Consider the following 21029-nt stretch of genomic DNA (forward strand, 5'->3'; position numbering starts at 1 on the left):
GACGCAACAGCGCGGCGTGAGGGAGCCTTGAGGGACGACGTTTTGATTGAAATATCGGATTATTATCACAGCTAAATAAAGGGATGTGAATATGAGAAGACGAGCAACTGCGACTACTTTATTGGTATAGGCTACTGGCTATATTTTAGAAAATGGAAGAAAGGTATAAGAAGAAACACACTGATGACGTACACGAATTGTTATAACACGGTGGAACAGGTTAGCTTGCCGCACGACTGTAAGGCGGAGTAAGTGGCTGAAGTGTGGCGGCGAGTGTGTGGCGCCATTAGAGCTAGTCCTAAGGCGGATAGCTCGTTGACTCAAATGTCAACCTCTTTCCCTATATATGCGTCACAACAACATCTTTAAAAGATATATCCAACAAGGAGAGAGTATAGATGGCCCTGGATCCTGGAGAGGAGCACTGTCGCTTTGTCGCATGGGCAGAGAAGAATGGCGTTGAGATTCACGGGATTGCGCCAGCGAGATTTATTGGTCGGGGAATGGGAATCGTGGCCGCGAGAGACTTGAAGGTAGGTTGAGAGTACTCTGTTTCTCATATTTCATCCATCACTTCTCGTAGTATCTGAATTCTCCTTTCTGTTTTTGTTTTACAATGTTCCCTTCAAGTTCCCGATTTCTCAAGAATTCTCTCTTCACCATTTAACACACATCGGACTTGTCGGTAGTGCCAAATGAACATGAGCACATGTCCTTTAAACATAACATGGTCCTAGTATTATCTCCTCATTATATTCTATCTTTCATACTCTCCTTCTATTCCACCTCAATCTTCCCCAAAAGAAAAAAAACCAGCAATAATCTCACATCCAGGCCGGCGAACTGTTAGCCCACGTCAAGAACGCGGTCATGATAACCGCCGCATCCCCCTCCCTCCGCTCCTACAAATTCCCCGCAAACGCCACCGTCCACGGCAAACTCGCCGCCTATCTTGCCCTACGGTACTCTGGAAACGACTCAGAGTACAGACCGTGGCAGGATATATGGCCTAGCAGAGAGGAATTCGAGGCTATCCTGCCGATACTGTGGGGGAAGAGGGCGAGGGAGCTGTTACCAGAAGATGCGAAGGGTCGGTGCTTTGGACTTCTTTTTTCCTATTTTCCTTCTTTTGTCCTTGTCTTGTTGACCTTTCGAATTCCCATAACAGAGGAAAGAGACCGAGGTGATGAATACTGACGATTCGCAGCGCTCGTCGCAAAGCAGCGCCACAAGCTCGATGCTGATTTCGATACTCTACGTCCCAGCATACCGTCCATATCAAAGGACCTCTTCACGTACACATGGTTGATAGTAAACACGCGTACCTGTATGTTCCCATCAGTTTTCCCATAGGAACTTGCTAAATTTGCTAGTCTACTGGGACTACCCCGATCTCCCTCGCGCCAGCCCTCGGCTCCCCAAGAAGCGCTCCCTCCTCACTCCCGACGACTGCTACGCCATGTGCCCCTTCATGGACTACTTCAACCACTCGGACCGCGGATGCGAGACCAAGCACGACGCCAAGGGGTACTATGTCTACGCGGATAGAGATTACAGTGCGTTGTACCTCGGTCCCATCCTTCCCTGCCCATGTCTTCCCGCCTATGTCCCCCCCTTCTCTGTCTTAACTTCCGACCCCTTCCTCTCCCTCCATCCATCCCCTCGCCCTATCCACCCGATTTCAGCCCCTCTAACCAAAGCCCCGTTTGCCTTACCCAATAGAAGCCGGCGCAGAAATCTACGTCACCTACGGCACGCACACCTCGTCCTTCCTCCTCGTCGAATACGGCTTCATCCTCTGGCCCCGAAACGCCCACGACTCGCTGCCCCTCGACCACCTACTCCTCCCTTTACTGTCCCCCAGCCAATCCGCCGTCCTGAAAGAAGATGGGTTTTACGCCAATTACACCCTCATCCCCGCTAGGCGCGCGCTCGGAGCCGGTTACGCGGAAGAAAGTGCCGACGACGATGATGATGATGACGGAACCGAAGCGGCGACTCGAGCAAAGCAAGGAGTGGTAACGACAACGTGCCACCGCACGCAGGCAGCCCTGAGACTCCTCACGCTCCCCGCGAGACGCTACGCCGCGTTCGTGTCTGGCGCGGACGAGGGCACGGAAGCGGAGCAGCAAGTCGTCGACAGGTACCTGTGCGACGTCCTGAAAAAGTATCAGCGGAGGATCGGGGACGTCAAGGAGGAAGTCGAGGCGCTGGACGTTGATGTCGACGCAAAGCCTCGCGATGCAGATGAGAGGCCAAGGGCGGAGCAGAAGGAGACGCTGCTTCGACGCTGGACTCAGATCCAGCGGATCGTCAATGCTGCGGTGGACGATCTGGGGGGCTAAGGCAAGCAGCCGTGCTACAGTATATCCAGAAATACCAGACAAGTCGTGACATCTTGCCATATACCCGTCATCCCATAGACCGACGTAAAAGGACGGTAATTTCCAGCAACGCAGCTAGCCAGCCTGCCCTGACTGACAGACCATTACTGTACAGACCTGGTAGAACAAGCGACAACCCATCCAGGGACGTCTCACTCAGTCATCTACCTCCTCAACATCCTTCACAAGTTCAGCCATCAATTAAACCCGCTTCAGAATCAGATTCTTATCTGTAGCCACCTCTGCTGTCCCGCCACATACCCAGGCCTCCAGCCCCAAACCCTCATCTGACGCCAGCAACGCCATCAGCGCCATCAGCAACAGTAGCCACAAGTTACAACACCACCATTCTACGAACCCCCTCTCCTCTACCCAACACACTCCCCCACAACCCTCTCCATCCTCTCTCCCGACTCGAGAACCACCCTCGCCGCCGTCTGCACAGACACACACTCCCTCCTCATCACCTGTAGTGCGTCCTCCAGCACCGTCGTCCGAGCCCTCAACCTGCCAATCTCCGTTCGGAGCACATTGACTATCTCGTTCTCCGCCGATGCCGGTGTCGATGCTGCCGCTGATGCCAATGAGCTCGGCAGAAGTGCGGCGGTATCAGCAGAGGAAGCATCAACGTCCATCGCCGTGTCTCCCTGCTCGTCATCCCCGCTGACCTCTCTGCCCCTTGAAGTTCCAGTCCTTATACGACGATCTCCCTGACCCCTCACAACAGCCTCTTCGAGTACTTTGATCCTCCCCTCCAACCTCCCCCTCTCCTCCTCCCACTCCCGCCTCTCCTCCACCCCCTTAGCCTGCAACCTCGCCGCCATCTCCACGATCCTCACATACTGCGCCCCACTCCTGCCCAATTGGCGTCTCGCTTCCTCCCTGCTCTCCTTCAACTCCTCTACCTCGCGTTCCAGCGCCATCACTTGGGACTGTATGCGCTGCTTTTCGTCGCGCAGCGAGGCAATCTCGGCGTCTGAGAGGGACAGTTTCTGCTCGAGAGCAGTGCAGCGGGAATGATGCTGGGAGAGTTGGGTGAGGAGAGCGTCGTATTCGCGTTGCAGGGTCTGGAAGGCGAGGGTTTTGAGGGTGATCTGGTGCTGCAGGTCTTGGAGGTGTGCGGTTTGAGCTGCTGAAGAGCCAGATGCGAGAGCTGGGGCGGGTTGGAAGCCTAGGAGAGATGGGGAGGGAAGAAGGCTCTTGGAGTGTAAGAACGGAGGTGGCAACGCCTGCGGTGGAGATTGAGGAGGTAGAGAGGCGGACGCAGGGGTGGACGCTGAGGGGGTCGGGTGAATGATTGCCTGGCTGCTGAGAAGTTGGTTCGGCGTCTGGTCTAGGTGGCTCACCCGCGAGCAGGGACTGTGAAGCCCCGTATTAGTAGCAGGTGACTGCGAGCTGGTGGGCGATTGTTCACTTCGCGCGGAAGGGTCGCATCTGCAGTTCATATCGGGCGGCGCGTACTTGGTCACGAAACGGTGGTGAGGCGCTTGGGGCAGTATCAAGGCGCATCGTACGAAGCCTCTGAGTTCTATCGACCTCGAGGGAGACGATCTGCACTAATGCTTTAGTACTGCGGATACCGATGCCTCTGTAGTCCAAGTGCGACAGATGGGTTTGTCCCTCACATGACTGTTTTGGACTCACCTATCGCTGAAGCCAGAGCAGCTTGAACAATATCCTCAACCACTATGAAGCCAAACACATTTGTCGCAACTTAGACGTGTGGTATGCGAGCCTCTGAGTCGCCAACGTCCTCACTAACATCTATGCTGCGACTATTTTGGAGAGAGAGGTTTCTGCTTCAACAAGTAAGTGCCGGTGAGGAATCAGTCGTTGTACAGTGCGCAAATCAACACCGAAGCCAGCGAAAGTGGGAGTGGTTGAGAGATGTGTTGAATTTCGGATTTTGAGAGTGGGGGAGTGCTCTGCACAGCCGGCAAGACACTCGAGCGTTCTTATCAAGTAGGCTTCCGTTAACTGGCTCAACACCGAGCAATTCCTCTTGGTTTTTGACTGCGTCAAGTGGAAGCTCCGCGCTTGTGCATGATGTCTGGTCATCATCTTGTGGTGTTTTCGCGCAACAGGGAACCAAGCCCAGGTTCAAAAGGATTCAGCCGGATAGACGGAGTGAGCTCCATCAATGCAATAGCATGTCGTCTGCAATTGTTTTTCTCTTAACGAATGTCACGAGAGTCGAGTGTCACGAGAGTAGCCACCGCACCGATTGGGAACTCAAACAGCGGGGATGAGTCATCAAAGTGTGCAATCGTGCTGACACTCATGCAATCACATTGCAATATCCCACGGCGAGCGTGCAGGCGGAGTGCATATTGCCTGCCACGTAGGAGAGGAGAGGATTAGAACTTGAAATCTCAGAAGGTCCCCCGATTCACCATGAACCTCACAATTGATGGTGAGTGGGGGAATGAGGGTCATGGGGTGCATTGCGTGATTCACAAACCCAGACCCAGCTGGAACGGTTCCCGGACGCGTCCAGATGATGGTGAGTGTCAAATGCAAAGGGCGGCAGCGGGAGGGTTAATGTGATCGCAGGAAGATCAGCCGTCACATGGCTCGAACAGGCTACAGGGCCTGATGTATGCATACTGTCTGCCAGTCGTTCTTCAATGATCCTCGAGAGTGGCACCTTCAAGCTCCCAGATAGAAACCACGACGCCGGTTGGACTCCAGGAAATTTCGATGAAGCCATGGCGGAATGAATAAACGCAGTGACCTATGTTGGGAGGATCAAGTGGTGTGAGACTCCGGGGGGACCTGGGACTAATGCGGGATGGGAAGTAGATAGACCTGGCAAGGGTGACGGCTACGCATTTGGATGGTAAAAGGCAGACGCTTTTCCCTTCTTGACTGACTGGCTGCTTATACATGCTTACATGCCTGCAGCACATGCGCTATCATTGTTCAAAGGAGGGTCGTCGCCATGCTGTTTCATGCCAAGACGAGGTTCACTGTTGTATGAGCCGGCACTTGTACTCTGCACACTGGAGTCGACGGGCAAACCGAGGTGTATTGCCCCATGTCTCGCACAACTCTATAGTAGTTGTCGTGGCCCTCTCATTGGAGTCCCAGAACGAGGTGGTAACATTCGGAACAGCCTGGATGGACGCGGGAAACGAGGGAAGCAGTACGAATTTGCACCAGTTTGGCCTCATGGCTCAGTGACCACCCTCAATCCAGCCTACTCAAATCGAACGATATCCGCCTAGGTAATCCTGTAACGGTCTGATGCTTGGTCTATCACTGTCGCCAAGCCACAAGATCCTCTTCTGTGTCCAGTAGCTTTCCAATATCTCGGGCGATGATTTGCAGGCTTGTTTTGACCCACTCTTGTTCTGCCTTGACAATGTCCTCTTGGATCTTCTGCATGATGACTAGCTCTTCCAAGACCCCTTCCACCAGTTGCGAGCAGGCACTCACAATGGATGCGATACTCGATTCGGGCGGCGGTTTCGCTAACCTAGCGAGGTCGCGCTGGAAGCTCGTCAGCTTCCGTGTCAGAGATGCGTTGTCGGCTCTCCAGCTGTCACCTAGGGCCTCAACGGATGTCAGGCTACCAGGTGCAGATGGCGAATCCTTCTCCCTCGCCTCCCAAATAGCCTCAACCCGCGTCACCCAATGTTGGAAGCCGGACACTAGACGCTCGAACCGACCGCCAGGGTGGAGCAGTAATGGGAGCTCCTGGAGGGGCCCAGAAAGAATCTGGATGTGTTCCGCAAAGCTGCAGGACGAATGGGAAGCGCTCCACTCAGTCAGCGCTTGAAGATTCTGCTGCTCTTGCGTCTTGAGCTCACTCTCTCGCATAACACGATGCAGACTGGCAACCTCGTCGAATCTGCGATGAAGCTTTCTCTTCGCGTTTAGTTCCCATTGTTTCTCTGTACGGTCGGCTGACTCGTGCAGTAAGTGTAATTGCAGAAGCTCCGCCTGGACAGCAGCCATCTCCGGAGCGATTGCGTGCGCTTCGACATCAGGCGCAGGGGGACGCAAGAACGTTGAAGTCGGAGCCTTCCCAACCTTCCTAGGTGTATAGTGTTGCTGAAGCGTTGTGAATGCGGGCCGCGACTGGCTCTTATTCTGTTCGGCGTTCGCGCTTTGTACTCTCGAAGCGGGCCGTTTCTCAGGCACTCCGCCGGCTCTCGTCGCCAAGCTTACGGACTCGGACGCATGTCCTGCTGTCGCTCCAGTGCGGACGCTACCTGACCGTCTTATTGTTGCGTGTCGCCCGTTATCCAAAGTCGCATGCTCCGTCGAATCGACTGGCACATCATTCGCGGCACCTTTGAGGTCACCTGGAGGTACAACTGATGACCGGGGCCTCTCCCTCTTTCCCATGGCTTCTACGGATATCCCATTGTTTATTCCCGCCGTGTCCACCGACTGCGTCCGACTGTGTGTGCGAGCGGAAGCTGGCGGTGCAACTCGCGCTGATGAACCGGGTTTGCGAAGGGATTGGGACCGAGTAATATTCGGCGAATGTGCAGTGCTGGGCCTCTCTACACCCTGCTCCATCATGCGCCTTGTAGTGCCGGTAACAGAGGCTTGGGGAAGAAGCCCATGCGAGCTGGTTTGATACATAGAACGGGGCCTCAGGCGACTTGGAACGCCAGAGACTCCTGGCCCGCTGGAGGAGGTGGTGTCATTGGACTTTGCCGAAGCAGGGAGGGGAGGCGGCAGCATCGCTGCTGCTCCCGCTTGTCGTCTGGTGGTGTCATCTCGACCGGTACAGGAAGTGTATTTCAGCTCCCCTGGTTGCGGAAGATGGCGTTGCTTTTTAGAACCCTCGACGGCTGAGGTATGGTGGATGGAAGCAGTTGTCGCAGCCCGGACTCGACTGCGCTCTTCGCGGCTCTCGGGTGGCGGGTTGGGGGAAGACTAGATTCAGTTGGATGTTGCTCGGGGCTGGGAGTGTCAAGCAATGCTTACCTTTGATGCCTTCGACTCTTTTGCCTTCCCGCTCTGGACTCGCGTCTTCAGTGACGAAGTCAGCGAGGGTATCGGCATTTGAAAGTGCGGTGTAACAATAACGGGGAGGTGAAGTCGGAACCTTTGGAAAGCGGCAGGGCAGTTATCCGCCAAACAAACACGCAAGGGTGTTTAGCGCCGGATAAACACCGGGAAGATTGGTTTGGGGTTTGGTACAAGGTCACGTGCCATGGCTTGAATTTTGCATTTCTCCATAAATGAATACGTAAAATCAGTACATGAGCGCTGGGACAATACAGCCAGGTGCGGGATAAGCGACCGAATATCGACTGCCCACAGCGCTCATAGGTTCATAATCTAGAACTTTGATCTTGAGTGCAGCAGCCCGGCTCACACAATGCGTGCAAAGGCATACGGGATATCCTTCGAGAAACATAAGAACAGATATGGGTCGTCCGTTAGGTCGACTGGGTATTTCCCAAGCCGTCAGAGACTCCTCCGAAAGTGGGGTTCTTTTGTGCGTGCCAGCTCTATAGGCTGCCACGGCGGGATGGGAAAGACACACCCTCGATGGCCGGGAAGTCGACAAACCAGCTGACTCTGTCCTGGGCGTAGGTATTGATGAGGCCGCAAGGTAGCTGCCGGCCCTCTTCTGTGTCAAAGATTTGCTTCATGACATCCTTCTTCCCGGCACCGGTTGCGACGAAAGCGATCTTGATCCCATGCGAGGCGACTGGAAGTGAGAGGGTAATCCGTTTGGGCGGCGGCTTCGGGGAGTCGGAAATGGGAAGAACCCAGGCATCAGTTTCCCGCAGGAGCGGAGACCCGGGGAACAGGCTGCAGGTATGCCCGTCAGGCCCACAGCCGAGCAGGAGCAGGTCAAACATGGGAAGTTTGACACTGTCGCGAGCTGCGAATACGCCGACCAGAGTCTGCTCGTACTGATCGGCCATCTCCTGTATATCATCGAGGTATTTGACATCAATGGGGTAGACGGTCGGCTTGCCGAGTTCTGCGGGTATCTTGTCGAGAATCTCCTCCTTCACCAGCCTATAATTGCTGTCCTCGTGGTCCAGCGGGACGGCGCGCTCGTCGGCGAAGAAGACCTCCCATTTGTCGAAGTTCACTTTCCTGTCGTCTTTGACCTCGAGGAGTGCTTTTGCGAGAATCTTGGGCAAGGAGCCACCCGAGACGGCGACGCGGAAGACTCCATGGCGGTCTACGGCGCTATTTTGTGCGTCGATAACGTAGGCGCGAAGATTGGAAGCGAGGTCGTCTGCGCCTTCGAAGGCGTAAAGATTCGGAGGCTTGCCCATTGTGACGCTGACTGCGATGATAGTTGCGGTGGTGGTGTTTGCGGTTGGTATGAGGGGAGCGCGGTGGAAGATTTATGGTGGGGGGAGTTGGTGATAACGCGGTTGGGCGGCAGCGGAGGCCTAGATGCACAAAAAGAGCTGCTTGCAGAAGTTGCCTTGGCGAATTGCGGCCCGCTGAGGATGGAGGAATTCTTAAGGATTATTTGTGCGGCGACAGAATCATGATGCCATGACGATGGCTTGATTTCTGAGCAGGCAAATATCGTAGGGAATGGGGCCCTATTAAAAAGTCGGATAGGTAGATGGAGGGGTAATGTCTCGCCTTGCCCCTCCAACCGCGCACGCGCTCGTTTCGCCTACACTCGAAAGCATCGTCGCAGAGGAAAAGCACTTATCTACAACACCTGGGCAGCAGTTCACGTTCTGGTTATCGAGTGCACTACGGTCCACAAGCCGGGGCAGCGTACTGTACCTGGATAAGATGTACAGAGCCATCCAGAGGCGCGATGGGCAAGGTGGGGTAGTGACGGCTGCTTTACTTGTAGAATGACGCCATGGTTGGGTCGTGATTGCAAAGCTGATTGGTGGAGGTGTTTGGGACAAAACCGTTTGCGAACTGTTGTCGTGTACGGAGTAGCAGTGGCTAGTCTACTGTGTGGTTACTACTGAAAGCGGGGGAGACAGGAAATCTGGTGCACCACCACAGTAGATCTATACAGCTGCCGCCTGTCTGTGCGAAGCTGACGGAGGGCGCTGGGGACACAAGAGACGGACTTTGGTTTTGGCGTACGTGAGGTCTGGAGGCACACGGCAGTTATCACGGTGCTGCGGAGTGGTGGAAAGACGGGTGTTCAAGGCGTATTTACTTATGGACTCCCATTCGAGGCGATGTTGTGGGCGATTGTGTGCGGCAAAGCCCAAAGAAGCTATGGAAGGCGTATCAGCTGTGCACAGTATATCTTCAGACATCTGGGCCAGTCTTATAAGTTAACAAGGCACTTCTTCGGCGTGTCATCCGGCTGTGCTGCCCGGCGTATTCCAAGCACAGCTCCGCACGAAGTAAAAAGAAGTAACCCCTCTGACCGTTCCGCATTAGAGTAATATGTGTGGATGTAGAGCACAAGATGATGGGCGCCTAAACGCCCAGCTGCAGGCGCAAGGCGCAGACTTAACGTTCTATGTGTTCACAGAATAGGGTTTCGCCGACGAAGGTACACGACATTCGACACAGCGGCCCGGGCTTGAAGTGGAGAGAGGTCAAGATGCGCAGCTCATACTGAGAACACACAGCCGTCTATCACGATAGATAACAGGGTGTTGTGTGAATACATACCAAGTAGTAGAACTTAAGGCGATGCGTGTTGCAGCGCCGGTCCAGACCAGGCCACGAGCGTGACTCGTCCAGTCGAACGAGTCTCGCCAACGGTTCGGCCCGGCATCGGTGCGCGGACGTTTGATGGACGGGTTCGGGAGTTGGTTCCGGTCCAAAGGGCGAGAAGGCGTGCTCTACCAGCGTTGAGGGGTCCCGCGAACGTACAGCAGCAGGAGGAAGCAGACGCAGCAGCTGTGGAGGGCCGAGGCAGACGAGGATGGAGAAGTGGGATATGTATGGAGAGATGGGAGAAATGGACAATGCGATGGCGGAATGGCGGTCCACTCATGATTGCAGGAGGGGGAGTGGTCTCGGTTCTGGCCAGTGTCGGGCGAAAATCAAAGAAAATAGTCCGTTCGCGGCCAATCCCTGTCCACCGTTTTCTGCAGCCTTTTTCTCTGCTTATCTCCAGGGCTGCCTTTCTCGCAGCGGCTGCCCGATCCAGCCAATCTCGGCGCCGCAGTTGGACCGCCTGCGCGAATGGTCCAGCCACGAGTCTTTTTGGGGCTTGATGGGGCAGAGGGGGCGATGGATGGAGAGTTTGATGGGCGGTGGATTGGCGCGGCCGGCTGGGCAGCTTCTGGGCCGAGTCGCGCCTGCTGGAGACTTTGGTGGTGCTCCTCCTCTCCTCCGTACTGCAGTATTGCGCGTACACACCTGGGCAATACCGTGCTTTGTGCATGCGTGTGCTTGTGGCTTTGCTGTGCTGTGTCAACCGGTGCCATGAGCCTAACGTTACTCCATCAGATCCATGGATGTGCCTCGCCCGTTGCGTGGTCCCCCCTCCAGGCCTACCTAGCTGTCAACCGTTTATATCAGCTGCTCCGCCCAGACGCCGCACCATTCTGCCCCCTTCAATATCCCTCTCTTCGATCTCCCAAGAACAATCCGATCTTGCCTGTGCTGCGCTAAGCACATGCTGTCCGCTTCCCATAACATGAGCCCCAACTTCCATTATTGTTCCCACAACAACACCTCCTCCTCCTCGTCCTCCTCTACCATCCCGACCTGCTACTTCACATACGTCCCTCCCTCAGCACGTCGCTACTCGGCCGAAACTCCAAATACTCCTCTGTCCGCCTACACCGACGACATCTCTCCCGACCCGCACAACCCGCTCCTCGCCTGGCGCCCGTGCACGCTGCCCTTTGCACCTGCCGCCATGGACGCTTCCAAGCTGCTGCAACTCCAGACCCAGGCTGCCCACGCTCCCCGGCCCAGCCCTGCCCCCTTACAGAAGAGCAACGGCACCGCCGAGTCGTCGTCCACCGGCTCCTCGTCAAGTGGTTCCAGCTCCTCGTCAACCAGCACCTGCCCGACGCCTCCCCAACTCTGCTGCTCGCGCTGCCGCCGCACCTCCATTGGCGTCAACGGCATGATCCAGTTCGGCACCAACCTCTACTACTGCTCCCACTGCGCCTCCATGACGGGCTACGTCTCTGCCGGTTGACACAGACAGTCGACACGCATTGCCGGGACATATTGGAGAGAAACAGCACATTATCTTATTAGCCTGGTGATTCAAACTGCAATCATTACCGAGCATCCAAAGCAACATCTAACGTCCTTTCTCATAAGGCTCCGTTTCCTATGAAAGAAAGAAGACATTATCATCACCTCCCCACTCTGAAGGAACAAGGACAAAAAAGCTATCATGCCACTGCAAGGTTATACCGACAACCACATCTTAACGCTCCATTGCATGCACGGTCAGCTTTTGGACTGCCGGAGCCGGGTCCTAAGGTCGCTTTCACCCAGGATTGGCGTTGATCGAATATACGCACCGCTGTACAGAGCAAAGCCGCGCGCGAGAAACTGTTAGTGGAAGAATAAGAGGGAGCACCCAGTCGTCGAGTTGATCAGCGGAGAAGGAAAATGAAAGCGAGAATTGGCCGGTTTGATCAAGTCGAACGTTTTCAATCTTGTCACTCGAAGCTGGATCTTCGAAGATTGTGATACCCCTAGGGTGGATGGCCTCTCTGCCCAACGGACAGAGGATGTAGCATTATAATTGAGAAGCACCGTTTTCTGCAAACTCTTGTATACACTATGGAATGCTGCTATGCCACCCCTATTCCAATCTCTCAACTGTGCCATCCCTACTCCCATATCTCAGCTGCGCAAAACTTCCCCTCCTGAGCAACAAAGGTCAATAGCTCGAGAATCCCTTCTGACTTCCGCCACCCGCCTTCCCCACTCTCTCTCCCCCAAGGTTCACTCCTCTCTCGAGGCAATGACCTTCCCTTCTGGTCGAGCTATTGTCCCATGCCCCATCTTCCCCTCTCGAGAACCGAACTAAACCGAGCTCTCATCGGCCCGTCTCCCTCCTTCCCCGCGGACACTAACTCAACATTCAAGAACAATCAATAGTACTTACAAGCCACCACACCGCCCCCCCTCCTTCCCATCCACTGCGCTAAAAACTCCCGCGGCGACCCGCTGCTCGACGGAACGGCATTGGACCTTCTGCCATCGCAATCGCTATCGGATATCTCGGAGAAACCACAGTACACGCTAGTCAGGACCGTTATGCCGACTGGCCTGCGTCCCACAATAGCTCAACACATAGTAAGGAAGCTGTAAGCTGAGGATACCCTATAAAGTGTACACAGTACAAGCGACTACGAGTGGAGGCCTAGGCCCTGGCCCCACACCCTAGGTACCGTGTGCTGTGTGCTGTGGTTGACAGTGTACGACGGCTTTTAGGGCGGCCTTTTGAAGGGGAGGAGTTAAGGGAGTTAAGCACACAACACAAGTAGGAGCGTTTTCTCCGTTTCGCCCGTACGCACTGTAGGCTGACGGTTTTATTTCCAGAGGGAGTTGGTAACTTATTTCCGAGAATACTGTGTACATGGGTTCTTTCACTGAGGGAGGGACGGGAGAAGTGAGATGGAAAGCGCAGGAAGGCCGACAATCATACAGGTTCTCATGTCATCACGCCCCGTGTCGATACCTGTACCGAGATTTACACGGTACCGAGTCTTTTCATGTAGTAAAAAGCTATGGCTCTTTTCTTCTAGTTGTACTGTGTACATTGTAGTGGTAGCAGACGATGAGTTTCTGACCGGATGACGTCATCCACTCCTCCCCCCTTTCCCCGCCGAAGTTCGCCAGCCCACCCCCTCACACAACAAAGCAAAAAAGGAACAAAGCAGAACCCAATCTCCCTCGAATCGTATGCCCCCTTCGCAAGAAAGCGGTCGACGCAAGCAGTTGGCTTTCGACAAGAGAATAGTCACCGTATCGCACCGTGTCACAAGCTCAGTCCTGCAACGAACCTCCTACGGAAGACTAATGTACTAGTAACGATTACCAGAGAACAGCCGCTGCAGCCTGGAAATTAAAATTCCCCATGCGCACTTTCCCATGGCAAAACGGTTTCGCATTCCGCGCGAACCAGATCGGCGATGCGGTGCAGGGATGGCTTGCGGAGCAATTGTGATTGGTTGAAGAGGTAGATAAGGGTGCGGCACATCCCTGTTAGAATGGGGACATCGCATTTGGGCAGCCGGAGGGGACTCGTTGATGGGAATTGAATGTGGGCGGGGTGGTGCGTGTGTCTGGTGAGAATCTGCCCATGCGCAGATGAGAAATGTGGTGCATGGCATGGATGATGGGATTGATTTGTGCAGCGTTCTGACGCAGAGTATCACACAGTAGAGCCAGCAGAGCAATAGCGGGCGGGGACATGGGCCGGTGACGTGCTTGGTGTGCGATTGGCAAAGGCGCTGCCTCTGTGTCGATGTTGGGCAAATATGTCGATGGGCGGTTCACTCATCTCTCATACGTTGGGCTGCCATCCACCGCAGGGAGGCAGCAGGCTGCGAGTTTGCGACTTTGACTTTTTTGTCATCGAGATGCTCCGTTCCGTGTAACAAATCATCTGCTGCGGGAAGAGCTGTCGTGATTCGCTACCCCTTGTTGCTGCTGTGACACTGGGTGTGCCTTGTCCCGATGGGGGCAGCATCGAATTGTGATATGGGCATCGAGATTCTGGCATGGGAAAGAGACTGTCAGACAGCTTGCCGGATGATGACACCCGAGCCCCCACTTCTGGCGTTATGAGGGCAATCAGGGGTCTCGTGTCCACATTGTCAACACTGAAGCATCCATGGTCGGTCAGTTATCCTCACGAGGCTTGAAGGCATGGTCAGGAGAGGTCCAGCACTATCTACCCTGTCCTGGGATGATAGGGAAGACTCCCGTATGCTTCCTGCTTCTTGTCGCCCGGGATAAGCGTACCATGCATATGTACGGAGTACTCCGTACATTGACTCTATCTGCTGCGAGACCTACATTACTCTGCAGGTTGTCATCGACGATGCGGCAGTCTGCTCTCAAGAGAGACCTCGGGTTGTTGAATTTTACCCACGACACAATCTTGTCGCCTTGTCAGTGGTACAGTCTGGGGAAACTCATTGGAGGACCTCTTTCCAACTTCCTCACATGTCCTCTGCGGATGTTTCAAATTCTCATCGGACGTGAAAACTTCATAGACGTAAATTGGGCGAGGGAATCCACGTGGGCTGGCCATCGACGATCCGCTTCTTTTCTCCGGGTCGGTGAGCTGGTTTTGGCTGGGCCCTGCAGAAGGGGACGGCACATGGGCATGCGGGGCTTGCATGGGAATTCGTGAATGCTGATAGCCGTTGGGTAGACAGAAGAGGGTGCCAAATAATCACGCAACTTGGGCTAATGAGAGGCCTGGATGCTGTCTGTTTGTGACTGGGTCCAAAATCATTCGCTGGGGTATGATGTTGTGATGGTTGAGAGCCTGCATCTGTTATTGTTTGTGGCCGGCAGGCTCATCCGGCAGCGAGGGACTAACGATTTGTTGGGAAGTCAGGTACGGAGATCGCGATCATGGGATTCCGAAAATCCCATCTGTGGGACTTTGGATCGAGATCGTGGTTTTCGAAATGCCCATGAGTGGGACTGTCAGATGATGCTGAGACTCACTCAATCATGCCCAGGTGTTGTCGTGCGCGGCTGGAACTCGTGCCTCCGCGGACACGTCAATGCTCTTTCGCAAAGCATTTCACACTGCACGTAGTGCGATGATGCTGAGACTGTGTAGATAGTAAGGCGAAAAGGCAAGCACGAATTCGACCCTATGTTCTTATTGCAAGAGCTGTTGCAAGGTATTCTGAGGATGTTGGCCGAAAGGAGGTGTAGCGAGAACCCTGAAATGACAGAATCTAACACAGTAGCGGGTGCTAAGGGGTGCGAGTAGAATGCATCCCACGTGTACGGAGTGCGTTTTCGCGAAGTAGGTGAAGATGAAGGTGAAGGTGAAAGCTGCATGGTGAATGTGAGAGGCCTTGGCGGTCGAGTAGACGTGGGTTCCACGGACAGACGACACGGCCGCAAAATTAAGCCACATTTACCAGCCGCATTTACCAGCCACAGACGCGCCACAAAAACGCGCCAAGACGACGCGGAGCTCCCATGAACGCTCGCCGACCGCCACAAGATTGAGCAGAGCCAGAGACATTGCCATCTCTCTCAACACCTTCATCGGAACTACTCCAGACAATAAACGTTGCATGCTCATTTACAAAGATGTAAGAATCAGTCAAACCGCATTTATCTCATCAGCAACACTCACATTTTCCCAGGGAGACGTTCAACGACATTTACCTCAACCTCTCCAAACAGCATGGCGTCGCTCGATTCGCGGAGTCTGGCTGGGGATGGAAACCCTCTGGCGGCGGCGACACTTTTACCCTGGATCATCAGCAGATACTCTCGGCGCAGTGGAGCAGAGCGGCCCGGGGTTACGAAGTCAAGCTTCTAACTCGCGCCGATGGAGTCATTCAGCTAGACGGTTTCAAGCAGGATGTATGCCATGGTCATGAAAAGGGAACATTAGTGGAATCGGTTGCTGACAACGGCAGGACTTTGACCGCGTCGCAAAGCTCTTCAAAGTCTGGTACGGCATCCCCCTGGAGAACAAGGAGCACGCGCTGCGAGGTTGGAACTGGGGGAAGGCGGAGTTCGGCAAGGCGGAGCTATCCTTCAACGTGTCGAACCGACCGGCTTTCGAAATTCCGTACACGGAGATCTCGAACACGAACTTGGCGGGTAAGAACGAGGTAGCGGTGGATTTTTCTCTGACCGATGGGGATGCGAAAGCGAATGGCCTGGGAGGCGCTCGCGGGCGGGGGAAGAAGTCGGCCGGTGCAAAGGACCAGCTTGTGGAGATGCGCTTCTATATACCTGGCACGGCGTCTAAGAAGGAGAAGAACGAGGATGGCGAGGAGGTCACGGACGGTGAGGATGCAGAGGAGCAGAACGCGGCGCAACTCTTCTACGAGACTTTGATGGACAAGGCTGAGATTGGTGAGGTGGCTGGCGACACATTTGCCAGCTTCCTGGAGGTTCTGCATCTCACACCCAGGTTTGTACGCCCTATTTCTATGTCTGTACAGTGCTAACCTCGTCTCAGAGGACGCTTTGATATTGATATGTTCGAGACTTCGTTTAGGTTGCGAGGCAAGACATACGACTACAAGATCCAGTACGATGCAGTCAAGAAGTTCATGGTTCTGCCGAAGCCAGACGATATCCACACACTGATCACAATCGGCCTGGATCCCCCGCTACGGCAAGGTCAGACGCGGTATCCGTTCCTCGTGATGCAATTCAAGAGAGATGAGGAAGTCAACCTCGACCTGAACATGACGGACGAGCTCCTGGAGACCAAATACAAGGATAAATTGCAGTCACACTACGAAGCACCCATCGCCATGGTCGTTTCCGACATCTTCAAGGGCCTGTCAGGCAAGCGCATCACGAAGCCGTCAAGAGAGTTCGTCAGTCACCACGAGCAGGCCGGTGTCAAGTGTTCCATCAAGGCCAACGAGGGACATCTTTTCTGCTTGGACAAGGCGTTCATGTTCGTGCCGAAACCCGCGACGTATATCAGTATGGATAACATCGCCTCGGTGACGATGTCGCGTGTTGGCGGTGCCATGGCGGCGAGCAGGACTTTCGATATCACCTTTACCATGAAAGGAGGCATGGCCGAGCACCAGTTCAGCAACATCAATCGGTGAGTGGGAAAGCTACGGTATATCTTGGCAGCATCTAACTCCTGTATAGCGAAGAGCAACAACCGCTCGAGAACTTTTTCCGAGCCAAGGGCATCAAAACCAAGAACGAGATGGCGGATGACGTAAGTTGAACCCAAAGCAAAATACGTACGTGAGCTAACAAAGCCCCCAGTCAGGAGCACTCCTTGCAGCAGCTCTACAAGACGACGACCTCGCTAGTAGCGACGACGGCGGTGCAGCGCGCGGGAGTGCCGACGAGGACGACGAGAGCGTCGACGAGGACTTTGAGGCCGAATCCGAATCCGATGTGGCCGAGGAGTACGACGAGAACCATCAATCTGACAGCGATGACGAGATGGCCGATGGAGATGAAGGGGATGCCTCGGGCGACGAGGAGGAAGAGCAACTGGTGGAGCGCCCGAAGAAGAAGCAGAAGACGGCGAAATGAGAGGATTAGGGATACCGCGACGACTGATGCGGGGAGCATATCTTGATCGAGACTGCGTTGGTTATTCAGCTTTGTGGTATCTACCTCAGCATTTCTTACTTCTAAGTTGCGTACTGCTCAGCCCGGGTTCGGGGACAGCAGCGCTGATAGTGATTTTCCTTTGGGTTGCAAGCAGCATTTCATGGTGCGTCCTTTGGCGTGCGGAGATTATCCATCGGTCAGGGTTATCGCTTCTCGGAGGCGTGTATACTGGGTACATGTCTGAATAGAATCTTGCTCTACTTAGTCAAACTCCATTCACCATCTTGTTCGACAAAGCAGCATGTTCGGCCATGGTGAAGACTGGATCACGATGACTAAAACTCCACTAGGGTTCGACAAACGTGTATTGATTGAATCTAGGTATCCAGGAGAACAGGAAGAATCCAGGGATGCAAAGCAAAACGACCAAACCAAGTACACAATGCCAATCATGATATATCAATGCCACCGGCCGCCAGAAACTCCCCTCTTGCTTCTATGCAATTCATGCTTCATGCGATCGAAATAATGGAAGTCTGCGCCGATACAGTGATACCAAAACGCTCGACTCAGGCATAAATCATCCCCCCTTCCCTCCCCCTTCCTCACTAACTTCCTTACTCGCGACAGGGAAATCAGCGCTACCCCTCTGCTTCTTTGTGGGCCACTCGATATCTTCCTCTCTAGGCAGAGTCCCCTTTGAATCGAAAGGGCGCATCTGCCCTCTTCGCCTCTGCCCACGTGAGGGAATCAGTCGCAGTCGGACGGATACCACCACTGCAAGTCCGACTTTACTTTCGTTTGGCCACATGGCTGCGGCTGCTCACCGACCGATTGGATCGTCGTCCAACTTGCACTGGGAGCTCGTGCGGTAACATGGCCTGCCCCGTCCTGGCGGAGTCACGAGATGTGCCCTGCGGTGCTGGATGAAGGTCCCGGGTGGCGGAAGTACTTATGTAGCGGTTCGGATGGATAGATAGCCCCTGAACCGATCTGCGGTTCTCCTAGGGTGGGAAGGAGCTGTTCTGGTGGACTACATGGGAAGGCGGGGGACCTGGGGTTGTAGGTTGCGATGCGAAGGGGAACAGGGGGCCATTGTTGGGCCAAAGGTTTGGTAAGGACGAACCGGGTGGGGATAGCGAGATATCGCTTTCTGCAGGCATCTTGACCGATGAAGTACCATTCCCATTGGGTGACGCCGATATCGTTTGTGTGGGAATTGGAGGTGCGTCGGTTCGAGCAAACTCTAGTGATTGTGACGGTCGGACCACGTGAGATGATGGTAGGCGAACCAGCTGATGTTTCTTGATAGGGGAGGGTGGATGTAGAGAATGGGGTAAGCCTGTTGTTGTCAGACTCGTGCTTGGTCTATGACGGGAGGAGAGTCTTGAGTTTTCGCCATGATGGCTCCGCGGTCGAGTGGGATCGTGGAATCGTACGTGCGGCTCTTCGGCGCTGAACACCGCCCTGGCACGAAGCTGTCGGAGAGTGTCATCCAATGCGAGTTCGATCGCAAGGTGGTTTTGTATCCGGGATAGCTTGGACCACGTCGCTCGTTCGCCGGTAAGAAGGCATTGCTGCATGAATTCCGGTGTGGGGTTACTCAGCACCTTGGGAAATTGGCTGTAGGATATCGACGGGAAGATTGTAATGTCTCCAGAGTAGCGCTGGTTGATGACAGATCGAATTTTTGTCAGATAGTTAGGGAAAATGCCCAATTCGGAAAGAAATTGCAGGCGATGCGATGCCTCCTCTTTGGCGAGATTGGCCAGATCATGAATCCAGGTCGAAGTTGCTGAAACGGCCGCTTGCTGTTGAGCGTCTGCAGCTATCGTATCTTCCTCCCTTGCTAGGAAGGGAACAACGTGCGGATTGACCTGAGAGACGATGAAATGGTTGACGTTGAACATCTCAGCCAGACGAGTCATGGGCAGGTCGTTGTCCACAGAGCCGTCGATCCAGCTTGCATTCGGAGTTTGATTCCATGGAACCTCCTTGCCCGTCCGAGGGTCTTTCGCCAGCAATGAAGCGGCCGAGAATATGAACGGAACCGAGCAGGAAGCACAAACAGCGGACCAGATCATTACATTGGGTGCCGTGATATAGTTCAGTAGCCTCGGGAGTTCATAAAGACTAGCCGACGACACCGTGATGTTCAGGATCCGGCGCGTGCGGTTGTACGATTCCAGAAAGGTGATGTCGCCCAGCAGATTTCTCAGAACGCTGCCCAGGAGGGAAATATCAAACAGGGCACCGTATTTCAGGAACCGAGTGATCCTCTTCATTAAGCCTTCTTCTTCGCCCTCCTTTTCAAAGACGGCCAAGTCGCCATGACAGAATTCTTCCAAGACTTTCGGAATCTCCTCGTCGGTCTTGCTGCAAAGAACCGCACATACAATACTCCCAGCAGAGGCGCCAGATACGATACGCGGCAGTAGGCGCTGCTCCCAGAGGCTTTTGACGACGCCAATGTGATTCATGCCGAGAGTTCCTCCTCCGGAGAGTAGCAGGGCGCTCCTGCCGAAAGATTGGCGAGCGAGCAGCAGCTGCTCCACGAGGATGTTGGTCTTGACCGGACAGCTGGCACCCTGTTTGGCCGAGACGTCGAGCAGAGCAGCAAGAAGGTTTTGTGCGGATTCGATATATCTCTCAATGAGCCTCTTGGTCCCAATGTGGGAGTGCTTGTATAAGCGCAGGTCGCCCATTCCTCCGAGGTCGCGTGTGAGAGAGGTTCGAATCAGAAACAGCATCTTCGTCACGTCGCAGCTGATGCGAGCTTCTTCGAGCTGCTTTAGGCGGGCAGCAACGAGTGTAGCGTTGTACTCGTCCGAGGCATCGTCGCACTTCCACACGTCGTTGCCTTCTAGCGTATCTAGCGCTGTCGCTGCGGACCGGAACTCTTCGTACGTCTCGGCCTTGAACGATGAACAGTCAGAAAGGTCAAAAGTTGGTGGTATGAGGTCCAACTCACATTGCGCAACCGCAAATACCAAATCTGTTTACGATCCTCCTCGGCGGCCTTGACGGCCCGTTTGGCATCTACTTGGATGGGGTCATGAGCGGTGTTAGTAGCAAACCCCTCCAGGTTTGCTGCGGGGTCTCTGGCAAAGCGCACGAGCGAGGCCACGAAGCTGGCATGGCTGCGGCTCTTCCTGAGGCTTGTTCGGCCGCTCTTTCCTTTGGAGGGTCGTTCTAGGGGTAATCTGCCAGTGCCAGGTAACACCGTGTCGGATAGGAATGACATGGGGAACGTAGAGGCGCCATGCGCTCGTTCCTGTGTCTCGGAGGAGGCTAGGGCCTAGCGTGGGTGACGGTCGGTCGTAAGAAGAGATTGTGTACACAGTATTCACAGAGCAGTCGGTTGGATCAGGAGGCAGAGGCAGAACAGAGGGGTCGAAGGTGAAGAAAGAGGGCAATGTTGAGACAAGCAACAGACTGTCTGCTTCTCCTACCACAGTACAGTGGTAAAAGGGGGTCACGCGTCGCATC

At 54.4% G+C, this 21029-nt stretch overlaps 8 protein-coding genes across 8 annotated transcripts; 4 read left to right on the top strand and 4 right to left on the bottom strand.

Moving 5' to 3' along the window:
* Window positions 1–860: 860 nt before the first annotated feature.
* EI97DRAFT_434590 (SET domain-containing protein) lies at window positions 861–2399 on the top strand. The gene is made up of 4 exons (XM_033798670.1): window positions 861–1090; window positions 1208–1327; window positions 1374–1556; window positions 1723–2399. The coding sequence occupies exons 1-4, from the start codon at window positions 871–873 to the stop codon at window positions 2343–2345; spliced, it is 1146 nt and encodes a 381-aa protein (XP_033652562.1). The 5' UTR covers window positions 861–870; the 3' UTR covers window positions 2346–2399.
* A 794-nt stretch (window positions 2400–3193) lies between these two features.
* EI97DRAFT_344697 (uncharacterized protein) lies at window positions 3194–3460 on the bottom strand (the record flags this gene model as incomplete). The annotated part of the gene is made up of 1 exon (XM_033794766.1): window positions 3194–3460. A coding segment is annotated over one exon (267 nt), but the record flags the coding sequence as incomplete, so codon positions are not given.
* Window positions 3461–5642: 2182 nt separating this feature from the next.
* EI97DRAFT_459663 (uncharacterized protein) lies at window positions 5643–7406 on the bottom strand (the record flags this gene model as incomplete). Its single annotated transcript, XM_033801024.1, has 2 exons — window positions 5643–7277; window positions 7329–7406. 2 exons carry the CDS (start codon window positions 7404–7406, stop codon window positions 5643–5645), a joined length of 1713 nt encoding a protein of 570 aa, XP_033652564.1.
* Window positions 7407–7858: 452 nt separating this feature from the next.
* On the bottom strand, window positions 7859–8644 carry EI97DRAFT_380133 (nagb/rpia/CoA transferase-like protein; the record flags this gene model as incomplete). The annotated part of the gene is made up of 1 exon (XM_033795742.1): window positions 7859–8644. One exon carries the CDS (start codon window positions 8642–8644, stop codon window positions 7859–7861), a length of 786 nt encoding a protein of 261 aa, XP_033652565.1.
* A 2309-nt stretch (window positions 8645–10953) lies between these two features.
* Window positions 10954–11466, top strand: EI97DRAFT_459665 (uncharacterized protein; the record flags this gene model as incomplete). The annotated part of the gene is made up of 1 exon (XM_033801025.1): window positions 10954–11466. One exon carries the CDS (start codon window positions 10954–10956, stop codon window positions 11464–11466), a length of 513 nt encoding a protein of 170 aa, XP_033652566.1.
* A 2410-nt stretch (window positions 11467–13876) lies between these two features.
* On the top strand, window positions 13877–14830 carry EI97DRAFT_85422 (uncharacterized protein). The gene has a single exon (XM_033803154.1). It carries the CDS (start codon window positions 14128–14130, stop codon window positions 14650–14652), a length of 525 nt encoding a protein of 174 aa, XP_033652567.1. The 5' UTR covers window positions 13877–14127; the 3' UTR covers window positions 14653–14830.
* Window positions 14831–15482: 652 nt separating this feature from the next.
* Window positions 15483–17826, top strand: EI97DRAFT_421139 (SSrecog-domain-containing protein). The gene is made up of 6 exons (XM_033797048.1): window positions 15483–15580; window positions 15635–15857; window positions 15914–16416; window positions 16465–17070; window positions 17121–17193; window positions 17244–17826. Coding segments are annotated over exons 1-6 (1683 nt in total). The 5' UTR covers window positions 15483–15578; the 3' UTR covers window positions 17520–17826.
* A 718-nt stretch (window positions 17827–18544) lies between these two features.
* Window positions 18545–20784, bottom strand: EI97DRAFT_380165 (patatin-domain-containing protein; the record flags this gene model as incomplete). Its single annotated transcript, XM_033795744.1, has 2 exons — window positions 18545–20455; window positions 20512–20784. The coding sequence occupies 2 exons, from the start codon at window positions 20782–20784 to the stop codon at window positions 18545–18547; spliced, it is 2184 nt and encodes a 727-aa protein (XP_033652569.1).
* Between the last annotated feature and the right edge of the window lie 245 nt (window positions 20785–21029).

Source organism: Westerdykella ornata (genome assembly GCF_010094085.1).
Source record: "Westerdykella ornata strain CBS 379.55 unplaced genomic scaffold EI97scaffold_16, whole genome shotgun sequence".
NCBI lineage: Eukaryota > Fungi > Ascomycota > Dothideomycetes > Pleosporales > Sporormiaceae > Westerdykella > Westerdykella ornata.